Consider the following 19,914-nt stretch of genomic DNA (forward strand, 5'->3'; position numbering starts at 1 on the left):
GACTAAAAAAAAAGATTTTCAATTAGATTAGAGATGATCAAATGCAGTCTAAAACCATTTAAAAACCTGAAACAGTAAACCCAGGTGGTGGAAGAGTATAAATACCTCTGTTGTCATCTAAAGAACAGAATGAACTGGAATACAACAGGGATGCTGTCCACAAGAAGGAACAGTTCAGACTTCATTTTTTGAGAAAACACAAGTCCCTCCAAGGAGAGAGGGAAGATGTTAAGATGTGTATTGGACAATTTGATAATTGTAAACATTTTGAAACCACAGTTCAGGAAAGCTATGCAGTTCTTTTTACTTTATTTAAAACCACAGCAAGTAAATTCAATAACTGTGTAAGTTTGTTGTGCAACCAGTCTACAGCAAACAAGATTAGATGGTTATAGAAGCGAATGACTTCCAGTTGGGAATTTTGTAAAGCTTTGACCTGCGGATTCAGATTTAGCAGATTCCAATTTCTGTGTAAGAACCATAAATGGCATCAAAACTTTTTTCTATCTTCTGGATACCTTGTAAATTTAACTGTGTGAACTATATAATGCTTATAGTACTTCAAACAATAATTAAAAAAAACAACCTAAAGTTAGTTTTCTCTGAATAACTGAAAATCTGAAAACAATTCCTCCAGATTATAAGACAGAGTTATAGTTCCAAATAAAACTCAACAAAAAGAATTCCAATATATCTCATTTACACCTTTACAAGACATATTATAGCTCAATAATGTTTTATAGCTCAGAATGTAATGTGCAGAGGTGGCGTCCCTCCATGTTTGAGTGGGAGAGAACATTTGCTTTACAGAGCTCTGTGGTTAAACGGGGTTTATACAAATATTTTAAAATAAAGATGATTACAGAGATAACATTTAAACTGTGTTGTGCATCTTCTATTGGTGTCATTAGCACTAGTCAGTTAGCATAACTAACCAATAGACTCCATGTAGTATACTGCAGTTTTCTCTGCAGAGAATGTAAACCATTACATTAACTGTGAGGTTTCCATAAGACTGCCAGCATTGTCTGTTGTGCCATCAATCGTGAAAATACCTTTCAGTATTCTTACAGCATTAAGTAATAACTGATGGGAAAAAGACAAAATCTTCTGATTCCAGTCACCAGCAGATTTCTCAGGGCATCTCTAGAATACAAACCAAGAAACTGAGTTGCTTTTGTATAGGCTTTGAAGTCTTATAAATTCATTTTGACTGTATTTTAAATTTATTTTGATGCAGAAGACGACAATCTATCGCTATAGATGTGAAGACTGATATTACTCATGGGTCACTCTTGGGAACAATTCCTTTTCCTATTTATGTAATCCAACAAACGTTTATTTTATCAATCAATCAACTTTTATTTTTCTTACAGAAGTGCTTGACATACCTGAATGACCAAAGTACTGTACAGGTCACCAAATTAAAATAAAACAAAAACATAAAAATGACCAAAAGACACAGGCACCAACAATACCACAAATAACCAAGAAAGAAAGAACAGCTAAACACAATAAAAACAACAAGTAAAATAAAATAAAAGATTATGCAGATGATTCAGTTATTTATATAACAGAAATAAAATTCTTCTTTCTGCAATTAAGTATTTCCAAAGTTTTTTTTAACCTAGTTAAAATTGGTATTATATGTCAAAAGACTAAATATATAGATTTCACTTGTCCATATCGATAACTTCTAAACTTACAGATAGTACATTAGATGGTACAGTGTTGGATAAACATTAATTTGTATTAATTGAATCTGCTCTGCAAATGACTTAACGTTAGGTTTCTATATGATCATCTTATAAGAGCTTGGATTAAAAATAGATTTTATATTAATTTTCAATAATACTCTGCTTTTGTTGCCAATAAACGGTTAGTACAGCCCACCTTCTACCCAGTTTTGGACTGGCATTACAGTTTACATGAATGCGTGTAAATTGTCTTTTAAAAAAAAAACTAGACAGTATTTTATGTTGATCCATACTTTGCTACAGGTGCAAAAGTAAGGACACCTTTGAAACTTTCTGACTTGGTTAATAAGACATTATTATCACTTAGAAAAAGCAAATTTTAAATGTAATTCTTACATACAGCTTGGATTCTTTACGCTCAGTAATTATAAGCAATTTTAAAAACATCTTGAGTTATTGCTCATCTCGAGCAGGACCTATTTTATTTTTCTTTATCTAAGTCTCTTTGTGACCCAGAACAACATCATAGATTTTTCCAGTGAGGTGGGGCTGGATGTTGGTGAAGCCGCTGGTAGCCAGCAGGGCAGCATACTGAGCACCTGTCCTCTCTCTGCCTTCCGTCTGCACCAGCATGTTCAGGGAGTAGAGTTGTGCTGTCAGTGGGCCAGACCCATCTTCATTTAGCAGTGCTTCCACCAGAAGCACGGCACCTCCTACATCACAAACGAGTTAATATATTATGTTTGTTTAATGGATTGTTATTGAGTTTAATTTTGTCAAACATACAGTTCTTACCAAAAGTACTCAAACACCTTAGAGTTTTCCACATTTTGTCTCGTTACAACCACAAACTTTAATGTATTTGTTGGAATTTTATGTGGAAAAAGCAATACAAAGTAGTGAACAATTGTGACAAAATGAACAACGGTGCATAGTTTTTACATTTTTTACAAATAAAAATCTAAAAATCTTGTTGTAGATTTGGTCTCAACCACCTTCTTTCCAGTTATAGCTGCAGGTCCTCTCTTTATACATCTCCACCTTTCCAAATCTAGACTCAGACAGTTTGGATGAACAGTGTCTGTCTACATCGGTTTATTGCTACAGAGTCTCAGTTTGATTTGTGTCTGCATGCTAGTAGCTCTGGCCATATTTCCTGCTGTATGTCTAGTTGTTGTCCTGCTGAAATGTGAACCGCTATCGCAATCTCAAGTCTTTTGAGGTCTCTAAACTCTGAAAATCTTCAGTGTCCCTGCCAAAGAATAACATTCCCACAGCATGATGTGGCCCCCACATCTGCTGTATCCCTTGGTCTTCATGATGCTGTTTTTTCACTGATGTTCTCTAACCAACTTTGAGGTCTTCACATAACAGCTGTATTTATAGTGACAAAGATTAAAAAACACACAGGATATTGTGTCCACTGGGTTTTATTTAAGGAATATCAAACTAAAGGGGTTGAATAGAAATACTGTACATGACAGTATCTTTTTATTTCCTCTTCAAAATATACAATTTGTTGGTCTGTAACAAATAAATTCAAATAAACATGTTGATGTTTACATTACTTGTCAAACTATTAATCTGGGTACATTTACAAGATAACATCATGATACTGACTCACAATTTACCACTGATTACTATTAAAAATCAGTTAATGAATGATGTTTGGTTGATTTATTAGTAATAGTTCCAGCTTTGCTTTAATGCAACCGGCTGTCTAGTCAACGTATGTACCTGTTCTTTTTAATCTGCTGTCTTTCCCCTCCTTTATGCACCGTTCTCTCATATTGTCTGATTTTTGTGTCTGCAGTCTGACTTTGATCAAAGCCAGAAGGACAGACTTTCCTGGGATCAGCTGCATCGTGGGGTACAATCTGTGATCTCATTTCTAGCAAAAGGAAAAAAAACGCTCATCCCTTTCACACCCAGACACACACAGACGGACACACACACACAGACACACATCTAGACCTGATTTGCAGACTTTATAGATTCTGCAGAGGAGCTCTATGCAGCGCTCATCTGTCCAGTCATGGAGGATTCTGGCAAGAATATAGAGATCTGCCACAGGCAGAGAGTCCTTGAAGAAGTCCCCTTAAAAAGACACACAAACACTTAAAATTAATAGAAAGCTCAATGAATATACAATATTTTCATCCATGAGGTAAGATTTTCAACATGAAGTGAGAAAGCAATAATTCCAACTTCTCCCTCATACTCCTCCAGGTAACACTGCAGTAAGAGCGATGCTAGTCATATATCTAACAGTATCAGCAGAAGAGGGGTGGGTGAAATATTTTGTGTGAGCATTGTGCAATGTGATGCTGAGGACTGAAACTGGGCTGCCTTAAGTGGTTCACAGGCATTTTTTTATCTGATTTAATTATTTCATGTAATAATTAATTCTGTTGACAAGCCTTCAGAATAATGACATGACTCGATTAGCAGTTTACACGCTTAAATGTAATTGCTACAAATGGCTAATGTCTGATGAAATTTAATTATTTTAGATGCCTTTAACTCCAATTGATTACAGCAAATTTCCAGCCTCTGTCCAACATTCAGTTTTAGTTGATTTCTTTTTTAGGGAGAAATACATTAACTGTGGAAATCTGGGTCCATGCAGTTTGTTTAGCGAGCTAGTCATTACTTCTGTAAAGTCAATTTTAAGTACATTCACAATGTTGACATAAAATAGGTTTAAAGGCCTCATGCTGCAGCTCCTGTCACATGGATATGTGAACAGCAGGACAAGAAGGAATTGACTTTCTCAGCAGGATTTCAAGAATACCTGCTGCTGTGAGTCTTTCAGCTGCAGCTGCAGTTGAGGAGCAACGGAACAAAGGAAGTGTGTTACAAATTGACAGTTTTGTACAAAACAGTTTCAGGCTAACAGAAGTCAGTCAGGAGGATTATGAGGTTAATAGCTGCCAATATCAATTATGTCTTTGCATATTTATTTACAGTCATATCCAATTTTAAGAGACTACATATAAGGATTGAATAAGAAGTGATGGGCAACAACTATACCGTACACAAGAGATATGACTGCTTTTCTTTGCATTGAAATGTGGTTTAAAATGTATGACTAGAACCAAGAAAGTGGAGCACATCACCCCGGTTCTAAAGTCCTTACACTGGCTCCCTGTAGCTCAGAGAATAGACTTTAAAATACTTCTGTTAGTCTATAAATCACTGAATGGCTTAGCACCAAAATACATTACAGACTTGTTGTCAGTGTATCAACCACCCAGACCTCTCAGGTCTTCTGGCTCAAATCTACTCTGCATACCCAGAACCAGAACCAAACATGGAGAAGCAGCTTTTAGTTCTTATGATCCACTAATCTGGAATAAACTGCCAGAAAACTGTAAAAGCGCCAAAACCCTAAATTGCTTTAAATCAAGATTAAAAACGTATGTTTTTAGAGTGGCCTTTGAATGTGTTATCTAAACATTATTAGTTAAGTTTTCAGTCCAAGTTTCCTTTCGTTTTCTTATCCATCATTCTATTCTCTTTGTTTTTTTTTTTATTACCTCTGTTGTTTGATTTTCTATTCAATTCAATTCAGTTTATTTATATAGCGCCAATTCACAACACATGTTGTCTCAAGACACTTCACAACAGTCAGGTACATGCATTCCAATTAATCCTAACCATTGAACAGTGCAGTTAGAGTTAGTTATTTATTCAAATTGGACAAAACGTTTTTCTGTCTAAAGAAACCCAGCAGATTGCATCCAGTCAGTGACTTGCAGCATTCCCTCCTCCTGGATGAGCATGTAGAGACAGTGGACAGTCACTGGCGTTGACTTTGCAGCAATCCCTCATACTGAGCATGCATGTATCGACAGTGGAGAGGAAAAACTCCCTTTTAACAGGAAGAAACCTCCATCAGAACCAGGCTCAGTGTGAGCGGCCATCTGCCACGACCGACTGGAGGTTTGAGAGAACAGAGCAGAGACACTAAGAGAACAATGAAGCACTGATCCAGGAGTCCTTTCTATGGGAAGGAACAGTAAATGTTAATGGATGTACCTCCTTTAGTCGTTTCACCTAGAAAGAAAGAACAGATAAACTCTGTGCCAGTTTTCAAGGTTAGAGTCTGAAAGAGAGCACATACAGTTAGTTACAGTTAAGCTCAATCAATCGCCATGTCTAGGAGAGAGAAAGGGTTAAACACTGAAAGACAGGGCCATGTGGATCATCGGTAGAGGGTGAGCATTAAGTTGTTGCCAGCAGGTCGGACGATTTCCCTCTCCAGAAAGGTGCCACAGGTAGACACAAAACCAGGCCAGGTGTACCTTCTAGGAAGAGAAAAAAGAGAACAAAGTTAAAAGCTGAAATAACAGCAAACAATGCAAAATTGGAGAGTAGTGTGAGAATGTAGCGCAGAGGGTGAAAGTGGTCATTATGTCCTCCAGCAGCCTATGCCTATAGCAGCATAACTACAGAGATAGCTCAGGATAACCTAAGCCACTCCAACTATAAGCTTTATAAAACAGGAAAGTTTTAAGCTTAGCCTTAAAAGTAGATTTTTTGTATCATTGTAATGTTTTTCCTTATGTACAGCGCCTTGAGTGCCTTGTTGCTGAAAAGCACTATATATATAAACTTGACTTGACTTGACCTGGTTATTACTAAAGACATCAGCTATAGAGTGAATGCTATTTGCATTCACATTATGGAAATCACATGTTCAAAAATAGGGACTGCAATTTTTATTACTGAGATTAAGGGCTTTTATTTTCCTGAGCAATTTGCATTCTCAGTAACATTTCTGATTACATGTTCAGTACTCTTCAGCACAAAGGTGAGCTATGATGCAAATATTTTTGTCAAGATGTTCTGCCCTTCTCTAGACACCATGTTTTTCATCCACACTTTTCTCGAGGAGACGAAATTAAACATGTATGATCAGGTCTTATATCCTGGGATTTTACTCTAGTGGGTTTGTTTTAGATAACACTGTAATGAGTAAGTACTTTTGTCCGCAACAACTTTAACTTTCAGTATTTGGCAATTTTTCAGTATTACTTTGGACTGATTATCCAATAATAGTGGGTCATACAAAATAAACAAAAGCAAAACTCATGTCAAATCCCATCTGGGCTGACCTGATGGTCAAACAAGGGTTAAAATTGGCCGCTGTCAATTATAAACGTAGTCTAAACATATGCTTTTCGGTCATTATTTTCATTCCTGCCGATGAAACTATTAAAATATGTAAATGGGAACAGCTGTTATTGAAATCATAGGTATAGAGTCTCTATGGTGGAAATTCAGCCATTTTTATAAACAGTTTATGTAAGCAAAGACAATGGATAGAATAAAACGGTTGCCAGCAAAGGTGTAATCCATAGGCTAATTTGTAAATAATGGCAAGACTTGTATACATCTTTTAAATTTATTTTTATTCAGAATTTATATGCTGAATAAAAATCAGTTTTTTTCATGTTGGATCTGTGAACTTAGTTCAAAATATTTAGGTGGTGACCTGTGAACCTGAATTTTTTTAAATATAATTTTAATTATATTTAAAACTAGTTCTTGTTAAGGGTGAACCGGCACTACGTTGTATGCAGTTCATACATTTCACAGTGTTTTCCTTTTTTTTATTAACATAATGTGCGATGACCACAAATGATACATGTGTTTTGTGTGGTATTGCTGGCTGAAAGACAGATTTATGACAAATTTAAGATATTCTTATGGCGTAGGTTGAGATTCTACAGGGTTTGATCACAATGTATTTGACTAAACATTTGTGAAGGGACAGCAAGACAGCGAATGCACGCTTCCCTTTTAAAAGTAAACATTTACCTCAATTCTGTTTTAATCACTTTCCTTGACCTGGTATGTGCAAGGTGTTTGATTAACTTACATGAGATTGAAGATGCTTATCTGTGCTACATTTAAGCAGAAAAGGTCAAATAATACAGCCAAAGATAACAAATATACCAGGATTTATAGACATTTAAAAACAAAAACAAGAGCATTTCTTTTTGTGGTTTTACAGCAATAAATGTGCATATGTATATTAGACCTAAAGCATATACTATGATTGTCAGGAGAATTCAAAGAGTTACCCTCCTGGAATCCTATCCTCTGGTCAGCCTCTGTGACAAAGTGTTCCCTTGACACACGCACTACCTTGGGGAGGTCAAAGATCGTCACAGTGCATTCCGGGTAGGCCAACGTGCACTGCTTGGCTAATGCTCCACTACAGCCTGAAGAGAAGGACAGAATTACATTTAGTTATGGAACAGTAAATAAAACAACCTTCATTGACAGTGAAATGGATCATCACAAAACACAAGCCTGCATACAGCACACAAGGGCATGAGATACTTTCATAACTCATTATTTACTAGCATGATTTGTATTCATGTTGCTGCTTTGGGGATGAGGTTTATGTAACATTAATACTAATAAAACAGACACAGATGACCAGAATGCAGAAAAATAGGGACTCTATGTAACATAAGTAGCTGTTTGGAGAAAATGTTTTTTTTAATTTCATCTGTCCTTAGCTGATCCTAATAACATTTCTTTATTAACCTAAATCTGAAATATATTTTTAAAAATCCATGTTTAGCTCCATGACAACACATAACTGAAAGGCACAACGGTCCCCAAATGCAGAGACTTTTATTGTGTTTTAAAATAACATGGTGAACTTGGAAAGATATGAATGGCATGGACATTTTAAGTCAATTAAAACTACTTTAATAATAACCCAAGGATATTTCTTTGATTTCATAAAAGAACTAACCTGTGTTAACCTTGTTGGTTAAAAAGGATCAAAAATTGTATATAACGGTCTTTGCAAACATCTTGAGCTACTCATTTTTTTAACCTTAACCCAAGGTTACTGTTCAGCAGGCTTTCTAGTAGTTGATGTGATATCTACATATTTAGAATCAATATCAATGTTTTTGTCCCTTAAAGATCAGATGTTAATTTTGCAGCTTATTGAGGCTAGATAGTAAAATATTTACAATGTGAGCAAGCCAAGCTGCTAAAAATTAAGGCATGCAGAACCTGAATTAACAAACATAGAACATCTATATAAGGTATAAGTTGCACATATTTATGGAAATATACTGTATATTAGCAATATATTTATTTGGATTCTGGTCTTTGGACTCAGTGAACAAAAAATAATATTGTCTCTCCATCTACGTAATAGCCTCTTTTTCAATGAGCTGTGAAACTTAAATTTAAAACCTAGATTTATTAGATTTAAGGCTAGTGGGTAATGGGCCTTATTGGAGGTGAGCCCAAAAATTAAATTCTAGATGCTTATCCCAAACAAACTCAGGCTATCTCTGATTCTGTAATATAAGTACATATATAATAATTATAAGTAAATATAAATACAAGAGAAGATATACAAAAAATGAAATAGCTGACAGCACTGATGTGGTTAATATTAGCAAATACTATACAACACCATGACCAAAACCAACTCTAAATGCTTAAGTACAGTTGTTTTGGATTGGAAAATATTGGTATGTGAACATATTTAAATCCAGATGTCTAGACTGGATCAGAACCTAATGGTAAAATGCATCAGCGCTGCAGTATTTCACAGTAAAAGACATTGTATAGTCCCACATCTCTCTGTCATTTTCTGTTGTATCAGCCATTTTTTCTTCCAACAGATTCTCTCTGTGAGCAAACTGTCACCCTCTAGCTGCATTAATAGGCCCAAACTGCCTATCACTCTGTCACAAATTCACCAGTTGTCTTTCACTTAACCACTTAGTTACTAACAATGCACAACAAGAGCTTCAGGATGTATCTATAGAACACCTGTCAAACTTGCTCCAACCTTAACACTTACCCATTTTTCCTCTGTGCTTCTACAGCTTGGCACTTCAAGATGTGACATTTTACTTGTCCTGTCCAACCTATCTAATCTCCAACAGATGTCACTATATATTCAGCATGATTCACTTTATGTGTGAGAGATTGTGGCCTTGAACTATGGAGTTGTACTCTTCCTGTGGTTGATATTCCACCTTCTATGAAGGTAAATCTTGGTACAGGAATCCGAAGTGACCACACACACACTCAAGCTCATAAGAGCAAAATAGAAATGTAACGTAAGAATATATTTATTTCAGTTTAATGCTTTAGTAGAATTATTATATTTTTTTTATGCCTCACAAACAAAAGTGAATTCAAAATAGAGAATGCAAGAGAGAGCAGTAGACAGTAATAGAGTCAGAGACTGGGAAAAAAAAGAGAAAGGCATAGTGTTGCAGTGAGAGAGAATACACCTTCAAAGGATGTCACTTTGACAAACCTATAAAACCCAGTCAGGTGGGCCACTGTGTGTTTGTCTATGTGAGTGCATACAGGGCAAGATTTCCTCCCAGCTATCCTCTAACATGCCTGGCTTCCACTATGTCAACTCTCTCTTTTCTGCACACAGAGATGCTAGGTAGCGCTCACATCAAACAGGGGTCAGGAGAGGAGGAGAATCAAAGAGCCACGGTGAAGAGCAATATCAGACATACAGCACACTGTTCAGCTTACCCGGCTGCCTCAAAGAATCGCATCCAACGCTGTCAGGTTTTTACCTTCATTTCTGGATTTAGCCAGTATGTGGCCATATAGTGCATTGCCACAGTATTCATAACCCTTAAACTTTTCCTAATTTTGTTACATTTAACCATATTTATTGACTTTATTCATTTGTGTTTACAAAGACCTAATACAATTTGTAGTCTCATTTACACAGGTGTCCTGACCAAAATGACAGCAGCTCAGGACAGAACTAAATAGACACGTTTCTGAATTTTTAAAGCATTACAAAACATATGTAAACAATTCAAAGAAAATCTATAAAAAATTGAAATGGCTGTAAATGGTATGTTGAATGTAATCAAACAATAACCAGTCATAAACAGTTATATCCAGATGTTTGACTGTTTAAAAGATTTAAAATATGTTTAAACTCACTCAATGAAACATGATCCCTCAAATGTGGTGGATGTTGGAGCTGATTATATTGATACACTTTGGTCTAAACCATTTTATTGTAGCTTTAAGGTGAACATCTGCCTTAGTGTAGAGTATTTTGCAGCCACTGACAGATTTGTTTCCAGGATTGCCCTGTATTTATCAACTTCTGAAGAAAAGCATAGCCACAGCTTGATGCTGTCTCCATGTTTACTTCCACATTTTCCTGTGGGAATTCCATGTGGGAATTTCAGGGTGATGTGGAGTGTGGCTTCTGGCAATCTATAAATGGAACTTCTTATGGATTTTTTGTAGCTTTGTTGTTTGCAATCTTCCATTAAGGCCAGATTTGTGGAGTCCACATTTTATAGTTCTCCTGTCAACAGAATCTCCTACCTGAGCTGTGGATATCTTCAGCCTCTTAGCTGCTTCTGATTGTTACTCTCCTTGCATGGTCTGTTAGTCTGGGTGGACAACCATGATTTATTAGGTTTCAGTTGTGCAATATGTTTGGAGCATTGTTTTATAACCTGACCCAGCTTTAAACTTCTCCACACCTTCATCCATGGCCCTTCTATCTAGAGTATTCATTGGTTTTTCCGATGTTTGTTCAGTGATGTACTCTAACAAACCTCTGAGTCCTTCACAGAACAGCTGTATTTATAATGAGATTTAACTGTAAACAGTAGGTTTCCTAATTAGGTTGACTTCTGAAGGCACTTGGTTATACCACATTTTATTTTAAAGTACAAATGGATGCCACATGTTTCAGAATTTCACTTTTAAAAACATTAAAAACCATGTACCCATTCCTTTCACTGGTCTATCATGTACTGGTCTATAACATAGAATATTCAGAATATATGTTGAAGCTTGTTGTAATGTGACACAATGTGAACATCGTCAAGTGGTGTGAATATTTTTGTGTGTAGTCACAATATCCTTGGAAATGTCTGGAGAACGTGTCGAGATATTGATCCGGACTTACTCTGCAGTTTCTCCTCACATGTGCACTTCACAGCTGACGTTTTTCTGCAAAGTGACACTAAATTATTGCGCAGATGCCACTAGACATAAGTCAAAACTGAAAAAAAAGCTTTAACCTTGGGCACTTATCATTGCATAATTATTCCACTTTGGAAAAAGAAATGGTTTTAATATATCTTGGATGGATGGATGGATGGATGGACGGATGGATGGACGGACGGAGGGACGGACGGACGGACGGACGGACGGACGGACGGATGGATGGATTCACAGAGGAGACCCAATAAGCTAGTTGGCAGGGCCTGACAGACAGAGACACGACTAGAGCAGCAGGTGTGCACCAACTCAACAGATGCTGTGTGAGAGACATGGCCTACATGGGACACAGCAGTCATGCTCTTCACCCTCCTGAAGCTCACATGCTCACACTTTTTGGATATGCAGCTTCATGCATAAGCATGAACAGACATGTGGCAAAAGTCACACAGGAGCAGGAAAAGACAAGGATCGATGCAAGGTGCTTTTTGTGGCTACACAGCTCCTCTGTGAGGTCAGCTGATGTAGCACATGCTATATGTGGCCCATCTGTGGATAATTTCTGACTGCAGAAATGGTAAATGCTGATGGTGAGATACCTTTACCACAAAGGGACTTTTGTGTGGATTGCTACCCTTGTTAATGCTGAACTAAAACCCATCTTTGAGTAAGTGAACCAAGCTACAGATTAAACATTCATATTTGGAGACATTTTCTTCTAAATCAAATTTTTTTACTAAATTTTTATAGTCCTGTCAGAGCATGACTGGAGTCAATGTTCATCTGTTAAATTCACTTGAAATAGAATGAGACTGGAATGAAAAGGAAAAAGAAAAGCCCATTTTGTCTCTCACAAAAGCTATTCCAGGTTTCATAACAACCTTAATTCTTCAATTGTGCCACTGCAGTTTATCAGGAGCTGTAGCCTCCATCGTTTCTATCATGTCTATAAATCTTTGCTCTCCCATCACTTTTTCATCTTTGTGTCATTGCTTGTTATGTAAAGCAACTCTTCAAAGATGCTATTAGAAATAAATCTGAGTTGACAAAAGAGAGGGGCAAGTGAACACAGCCCTTGGTTTTACTACCATCAAGTTTACTTTCACTAAGAGCTGTGGTTTATGTAATTGCTGCAAATGTCTTCTGTAAGATTGACGAAAAAAATCTAACAATTTATCTGAGAAATGAACCCACAGATATCTAAATACAAATGTCTTAATCATTGTCTGGAGAGGGAATGACAGGTAATGCATTTTCTCGGATATTTGACTTGGGATTCCTTTTAAGTTTGCCAGAATAGTCATAAGCTCTGACACTTCAGAATTTAAAGAATTTATTTGACAGCCAGAAATCTATAAATATTCAGATATGAAACATAAATAAAACAGAATAGGCCTTTTCAAGGTTTTTCAATGCATAGACCTTTAAAACTACTTTTCTGAAGCCTTTAGAGTCCCACCTGCTAAAAAAGGAATCACTTCCATATGTAAATGATGATGTCACATCTGTGTTAGCCCCATCGTCAGGCTTGTATCTCTCTACTCTCTATGGCTGTGAATGGAGACAGGATTATTTTTCCTGATTTTCTTTTCAACAGCAATATGCTAAATGGATGTACTGGCAACACAGAGAGGGGATGGAGGGAGCACTTTAGCTACAATGGTCATCCATGCAGAAAATGTTGGAGAGCTCTGTGGACGTAAACACAGGTAGGGAGAATGGAAACTGGATTTAAGTGGAGGAGTGAGTCTGAGGAAAGAGGACAGAGGGTAGTTCTTGCCGTGGCTACAGATAGCCGAACAGCCAGGAGTGGGCTAATGAGGTTTGTGAGCATAATGTGTATGAGGTAAAAAATGCTTTATATGGCAGCAAGTTGTATTTTTTATGTGTCCTCCACAGGGGTATAATGGTACACAAAAACCACAGTTCAGTATGTTTTCAGGTTTTGAAATCACACCTCGGTACAATTTCAGTGGCCTTCAATCAAGAAAATAAATTAAAATCTATGATTTTTTTTTTACCTCGGGTCAGCAGTAAACAAAGAACCTTTTTTATTTTCTGAAATTAGACTGATTTTAGTATGTGTTAAAACCTTATAGTGGAAAGTATAGAAATAAGTGGAGATTTGGTTGGATTTATTTCAATGAACAAAGTAGTATTAGCAGGTTCAGTCAATCGCTGGACAGATAGATTATACCACAATATAACCACTTGACAAAGGTCAATGTTAATGTTAAAACATTTTCATATAAGACTAAACCTATATATTAGAACAAAACATATTTAAATCACTTTGGAGTTGTTTCATATTTAGACAACCAGACAACCTAGTGTATCGGCTGTTTCTGAATGCAGCATGTGCAGCTGTTGGGAAAATCCCCTCTCATCAACAGGGAATCCTTCGATTTGCATCTCATACCAGGTACAGAGTTTGGGCTGACTGGAAGATACAGGTAGCCTGATTTGGACTTCAGTTGATTGTTCTTCAGTATCAGTGATGTTTACTGTTGTTGTTTTACGTGATTGATTCAGTTCAGTTTAGAGTGACCTGCAGTGCGTACCATGTTTCTGTTGAAAAACACTGACATTATGTTGTGTTTCGGTGTACCTCTTTCTTTTTCCACTGTAGCTGCATGAGAAACATTAACGTTCCCAAATATCAGTGTAGTGATAGCTGGGAGTCCTCTCTGTTTTGTTTTGGTGTCACTTTTTACAGCTGGCCTAGAGAACGTTGCATTCCGCACTCAGGCCCTGTTTACACGACAACATTTTCTAGTAAAAATTATAAATTTTAGTTGCATTTCTACTGTTTGTTTACATGCCAGCAGCACACGTTTCCTCTGAATATGGCATAACTTGTGAATAGATTCCAGAGTGTGATGGTTTGAAAACGGTCTCCATTGTCGTATAGACAGGAAAAATTGAATCTTTAATTAGTGGAAGCCCTGGCTGGCATCCCTAGTCCCTAGTCCTTCATCATCGCAAAATGTCATCTGATATTAAGACAATAACAGCTCTGTTCAAATGCATGTTTAGCCCTAATAATTAGCCTCTGATGTGACACATTCTTTTTCTGTGAGCCAAGTAAAGAAGACTGAGCAGCAGCAGTAGTCAAATCATGTATCAGTATTTTGGCTTTCCTTCTATCTGCAATTTTGGTGAGGTGTAGTTGTTCCCTAAATGGCACAGAATTATTATGTGTAGGTAATATTTGTAACTATATAGCTCACAAATATAAATTATGTTAAGAGTAACATGATGACACATGTACAGCAGAGTAATAATGCTGGTCAGTAATGGAACACAGGCCTCTCTGAAAGCTGCAAGAATTGTAGTTTTTGAATTGCAGCTTCTATCATAAGCAAACATTACAGATAGAGTGGGCTCAACACAGAGTGCTTCTAAATTCTTCCACAGGGTTCCATTTATTTAGGTCTCTAAATTCCTGCTGTAAGACATTTTCCTGACGTCCTCTCCCTCACTGGAAAAATCACTACAAATCCTCATTTTATGAACTGAACTTCAAGCTTGAGAATTTACTATCACTGGTTATGTCTTAAGTTGACATTGTATTGTGGTACTCTTTGTCAACTTTTACCTGTCTTCTGGTTTGTGCTTCCTTCTGTTTTTCTATTAAAACACATTACTTGCATAAAGCTTGCCCAGGAGTTTTGTCAGGTTGCAGACACATGAGGCACAACTCTAAAAAAAGAACACTGGAGATAACTAATTAATGTTTAACCTTAACAAGTGATCCTCACTAACTTTTAATAATTCAGTTATAATACTGAATATTGATTAATCTTTTAGGCTAATTCGGTACACACAATAATAAATTTTATGCTCTGTTTATTCCACTGGATGCATAGTGAGGTTGTGTTAGTTTCTGCTTAATTTTCTGGAAAGATATAAAAAATAAAAAAAAAGTAATGGTAAGACCTTTCAACTAGACGTCTTTCAGAACCAGTTGGGTTCAATATGATGAAGATGACAGGTAAATTCATTACAGAGAAAGTGGGAATGGATCTTAGAGTCTCCTTTAATATTCCTCCTGCAAAACTAGTGTTACTAATCAAGGATTACACAGTTAAAAAAAAAACTCACCTCCGAGGTCACAGATGACCTTAAAAGGCGTAAGATCAAAGGACGTGACCACATCTTTGCCGCAGATGTTCCAGATCGAATTCATCAAGTGCATAAATTTGACCATTTCTTCATCAGACCTGAACAGACAACCATGAACAGAGAAAGGTTATTTTTATTTGTCCTTTTTCATTCATGTCTTCCCTCACAGAAGCATAAACTTGTTTATCATCTTCTCTAAACTGTCACCAAAGGGCTGAAGTGCAAACAGACATACTCCTGATATAGAAAGTTTGTCCCAACGGCCAGTCTGTGATATGTGTGTGTGTGTGTGTGTGTGTGTGTGTGTGTGTGTGTGTGTGTGTGTGCATGCCCGTGTGAGACAGACAGGGTATGGCAGAACAGAAGAGCCTGTGGTGAGTGCTGCTGCTCTGAGAAATCTCCACCTCATCAAGCAGCACCACCATGAGGCCCACATACACACACTCACGAACCTCTATCTTCTGTAGTGGATTCCTTGTACTTGTTCTAACTTCACTGTAGCAATATATTCAGCGATCTAATACTCCAAGCAACTTTACATGACACAATCACATCCAGGGGAAGCGGAGTTATTGTTGGACTCAGACTCAGGATGTGAAAAAAATGACTCTGAGGCCAAACAGCAGACTGTCAGCTTTAATCTCAAAGCATCGAAGGCAAAGGATACTATAAGCCCTGTAACGATAACTTCCATTTTTTTCTTTTTTAGGGGGGGGGGGGGGGGGGGGGTTACTAAATAGTACAGTAAATACAAATATTATTTGTTTAGTAATCCAGAACATGGGTTGTTCTTTTCACCTACTCTTTGGCCACCTTAATGTTAAACATTAGTTACTTCAACCCATTTTTTGAGTTAAAAACCTAAACCAGGGTCTTGTTTCAAACTCAAAAAATCAGTTTTTAAGTGTTCAGCCAGTCAATGTGTTTAATCACAGTATCAAAAAACTTTGAGAGCATTTCAGTATCTGTGCATCTACAGATGAAAGAAAGGCATCGTCTGCTGTTCTAGTTTTCGGTTCAACATTTGCCTGCAGATGAATCCTAATGAGTAAAGAAGAGGAAAATTAAACTAAAATATAAATTTTAATAAAAACAAATAAATATAAAGAACATTTTAGTTTTTGGCAATCTTGCTTTTTAATTTTTAAACATGCATTAAGTCTTAGGAAAACAGCCACACTTGAAATACAAGAAAATGGAATATCTCCTTGACTGTGTTAAATTTAGGTTTCATATGTTGAACACTTATTCCAAACAGGTAAATATACGTAGACATTTTAAAAAGTTATGCTAAAGCCTTATTCTATATAATGCTGTTTATATTTTTGAATGCCGCATTCCTCATGCCTGATTCTTACACTTTCTGACTTCTTCCTGATTTCTCAAGGTTGAGAACTGGAGCTGAAAAAAAGGACTTAGCTGTAAATTATTCAGGTGCAGAACATGACTGGTTAAATGGCAATGGGTAAACAGGAGTCTGAGTCATCCAGCCAGCTCTGAATCCTCCTGCTCCTGCTGCAGAGCTCCAAGAATGCACTGAATGACTTCAGTGCTTGTTTTCCCTTGCTAATTTACCCGCCGTACTCACAGGGGAAATCAGCAAGCACCAACAACTGCTTCTCCATATCAAATCAGTTAAGCACAGGTGCTGAGATCATTCTTTGTAGCTATGGCACATTAATTTCAATGCACTGATTTGCAAATTCATCTAAACAATAGCATGCTACAGTTTGTTTACATGGTTCATAGTTGGGATGTTCTTGCTCTGCATTTATCAAAAGCAATGAAGAAGTTTCTATTATATTTCAAGTGGCTTTTCATCCATGGACGTTGGTGCTTTTGACAAGTCCGCTGTCTGTTGAAAACAGATCCTGCTGCCCGCCTGAATCCAGCAGTGAAGAGACAAAGGTTATTCAAAACTTTTCAAACTGTCAATCTTGCTAAAATCAGTTAATCCTGACTGATTCAAACATAGGTCTATATTTTCTTTACTTGTGCATGTGTTTTCACAGTCCTGGATTATTTAGGCGAGATAGACCTGATTAAAGGTCCATCAATCAGGTCTATCAGGTGTCTTATGTGATAGATTACATTAAATATGAACGTATGGATCAAAAATATGTCAACACTTTGGAATATGTTGGGAAAAAAATTATCCTATCTCCGCAAATGTCTTTTTAAAATCATAGGTGTTTATAGGCCCCTTCTGCTGGTGAAATGTTCAACTCACTGAGGTTGTGAAAGTATGGGGTGCCATTTGTATAGTAACACAGTCACATACATATTTTCACCAAGTCCTTCATACATTTATAAATGTCACAGTTCCAAACGAAATATTTAATTAGCAAGCTAAGCTCGGGCCTAAATATTTAGTTTGGAGCTAAATATTTAGTTTGTAAACTAAATAAACTACATATTTACCTAGCTAACTAAATATTTAATTTGGAGCTAAATACTTAGCTTGCTAACTAAATATTTAATTTGGAGCTAAACATTTAGTTGGCTAACTAAATATTTAATTTGTAGCTAAATATTTTGCTTGCTAACTAAATATTTAATTTGAAGCTAAATATTTATTTCGTAAACTAAATAAACAAAATATTTAGCTTGCTAGCTAAATATTTAATCTGGAGCTAAATATTTAGCTTGTTAAGTCAAGTCAAGTCAAGTTTATTTATATAGCGCTTTTCAGCAACAAGGCACTCAAGGCGCTGTACATAAGTAAAAACATTACAATGACACAGAAAATCCAACAACAGACGTAATTAAAAAAAAAAAAGAATGATGGATAAGAAAATGAAAGGAAAATTGGACTGAAAACTTAACTAATAATGTTTAGTTAACACATTCAAAGGCCACTCTAAAAACATACGTTTTTAATGTTGATTTGAAGCAACTTAGGGTTCCGGCACTTTTACAGTTTTCTGGGAGTTTTTTCCAGATTAGTGGAGCATAAGAACTAAAAGCTGCTCCATGTTTGGTTCTGGTTCTGGGTATGCAGAGTGGATTTGAACCAGAAGACCTGAGAGGTCTGGGTGGTTGATCCACTGACAACAAATCTGTAATGTACAGGTCCTTCTCAAAAAATTAGCATATTGTGATAAAGTTCATTATTTTCCATAATGTCATGATGAAAATTTAACATTCATATATTTTAGATTCATTGCACACTAACTGAAATATTTCAGGTCTTTTATTGTCTTAATACGGATGATTTTGGCATACAGCTCATGAAAACCCAAAATTCCTATCTCACAAAATTAGCATATTTCATCCGACCAATAAAAGAAAAGTGTTTTTAATACAAAAAACGTCAACCTTCAAATAATCATGTACAGTTATGCACTCAATACTTGGTCGGGAATCCTTTTGCAGAAATGACTGCTTCAATGGGCGTGGCATGGAGGCAATCAGCCTGTGGCACTGAGGTCTTATGGAGGCCCAGGATGCTTCGATAGCGGCCTTTAGCTCATCCAGAGTGTTGGGTCTTGAATCTCTCAACGTTCTCTTCACAATATCCCACAGATTCTCTATGGGGTTTGGGTCAGGAGAGTTGGCAGGCCAATTGAGCACAGTGATACCATGGTCAGTAAACCATTTACCAGTGGTTTTGGCACTGTGAGCAGGTGCCAGGTCGTGCTGAAAAATGAAATCTTCATCTCCATAAAGCTTTTCAGCAGATGGAAGCATGAAGTGCTCCAAAATCTCCTGATAGCTAGCTGCATTGACCCTGCCCTTGATAAAACACAGTGGACCAACACCAGCAGCTGACACGGCACCCCAGACCATCACTGACTGTGGGTACTTGACACTGGACTTCTGGCATTTTGGCATTTCCTTCTCCGCAGTCTTCCTCCAGACTCTGGCACCTTGATTTCCAAATGACATGCAGAATTTGCTTTCATCCGAAAAAAGTTCTTTGGACCACTGAGCAACAGTCCAGTGCTGCTTCTCTGTAGCCCAGGACTGGGGAATGTGGCACCTGTAGCCCATTTCCTGCACACGCCTGTGTACGGTGGCTCTGGATGTTTCTACTCCAGACTCAGTCCACTGCTTCCGCAGGTCCCCCAAGGTCTGGAATCAGCCCTTCTCC

At 37.0% G+C, this 19,914-nt stretch overlaps 1 protein-coding gene across 2 annotated transcripts in view; it reads right to left on the bottom strand.

Annotated features, from left to right (window-relative positions):
* Positions 1-1,337: 1,337 nt before the first annotated feature.
* The window catches only part of asmt (acetylserotonin O-methyltransferase), a 28,003-nt gene continuing 9,426 nt past the window's right edge, over positions 1,338-19,914 (bottom strand). The window contains exons 5-9 of one of the 2 annotated variants that reach the window (XM_047369950.1): positions 15,801-15,919; positions 7,790-7,930; positions 4,492-4,518; positions 3,672-3,794; positions 1,338-2,410 (exon numbers count right to left, since the gene is read on the bottom strand). In XM_047369950.1, the coding sequence (XP_047225906.1) occupies positions 2,193-2,410; positions 3,672-3,794; positions 4,492-4,518; positions 7,790-7,930; positions 15,801-15,919 (628 nt within the window). In that variant the 3' untranslated portion in view covers positions 1,338-2,192. The remainder of the gene's footprint in view (positions 2,411-3,671; positions 3,795-4,491; positions 4,519-7,789; positions 7,931-15,800; positions 15,920-19,914) is intronic. The other variant, XM_047369951.1, reaches the window with a different exon arrangement.

Source organism: Girardinichthys multiradiatus, chromosome 7, assembly GCF_021462225.1.
Source record: "Girardinichthys multiradiatus isolate DD_20200921_A chromosome 7, DD_fGirMul_XY1, whole genome shotgun sequence".
NCBI classification, from domain to species: Eukaryota; Metazoa; Chordata; class Actinopteri; order Cyprinodontiformes; family Goodeidae; genus Girardinichthys; species Girardinichthys multiradiatus.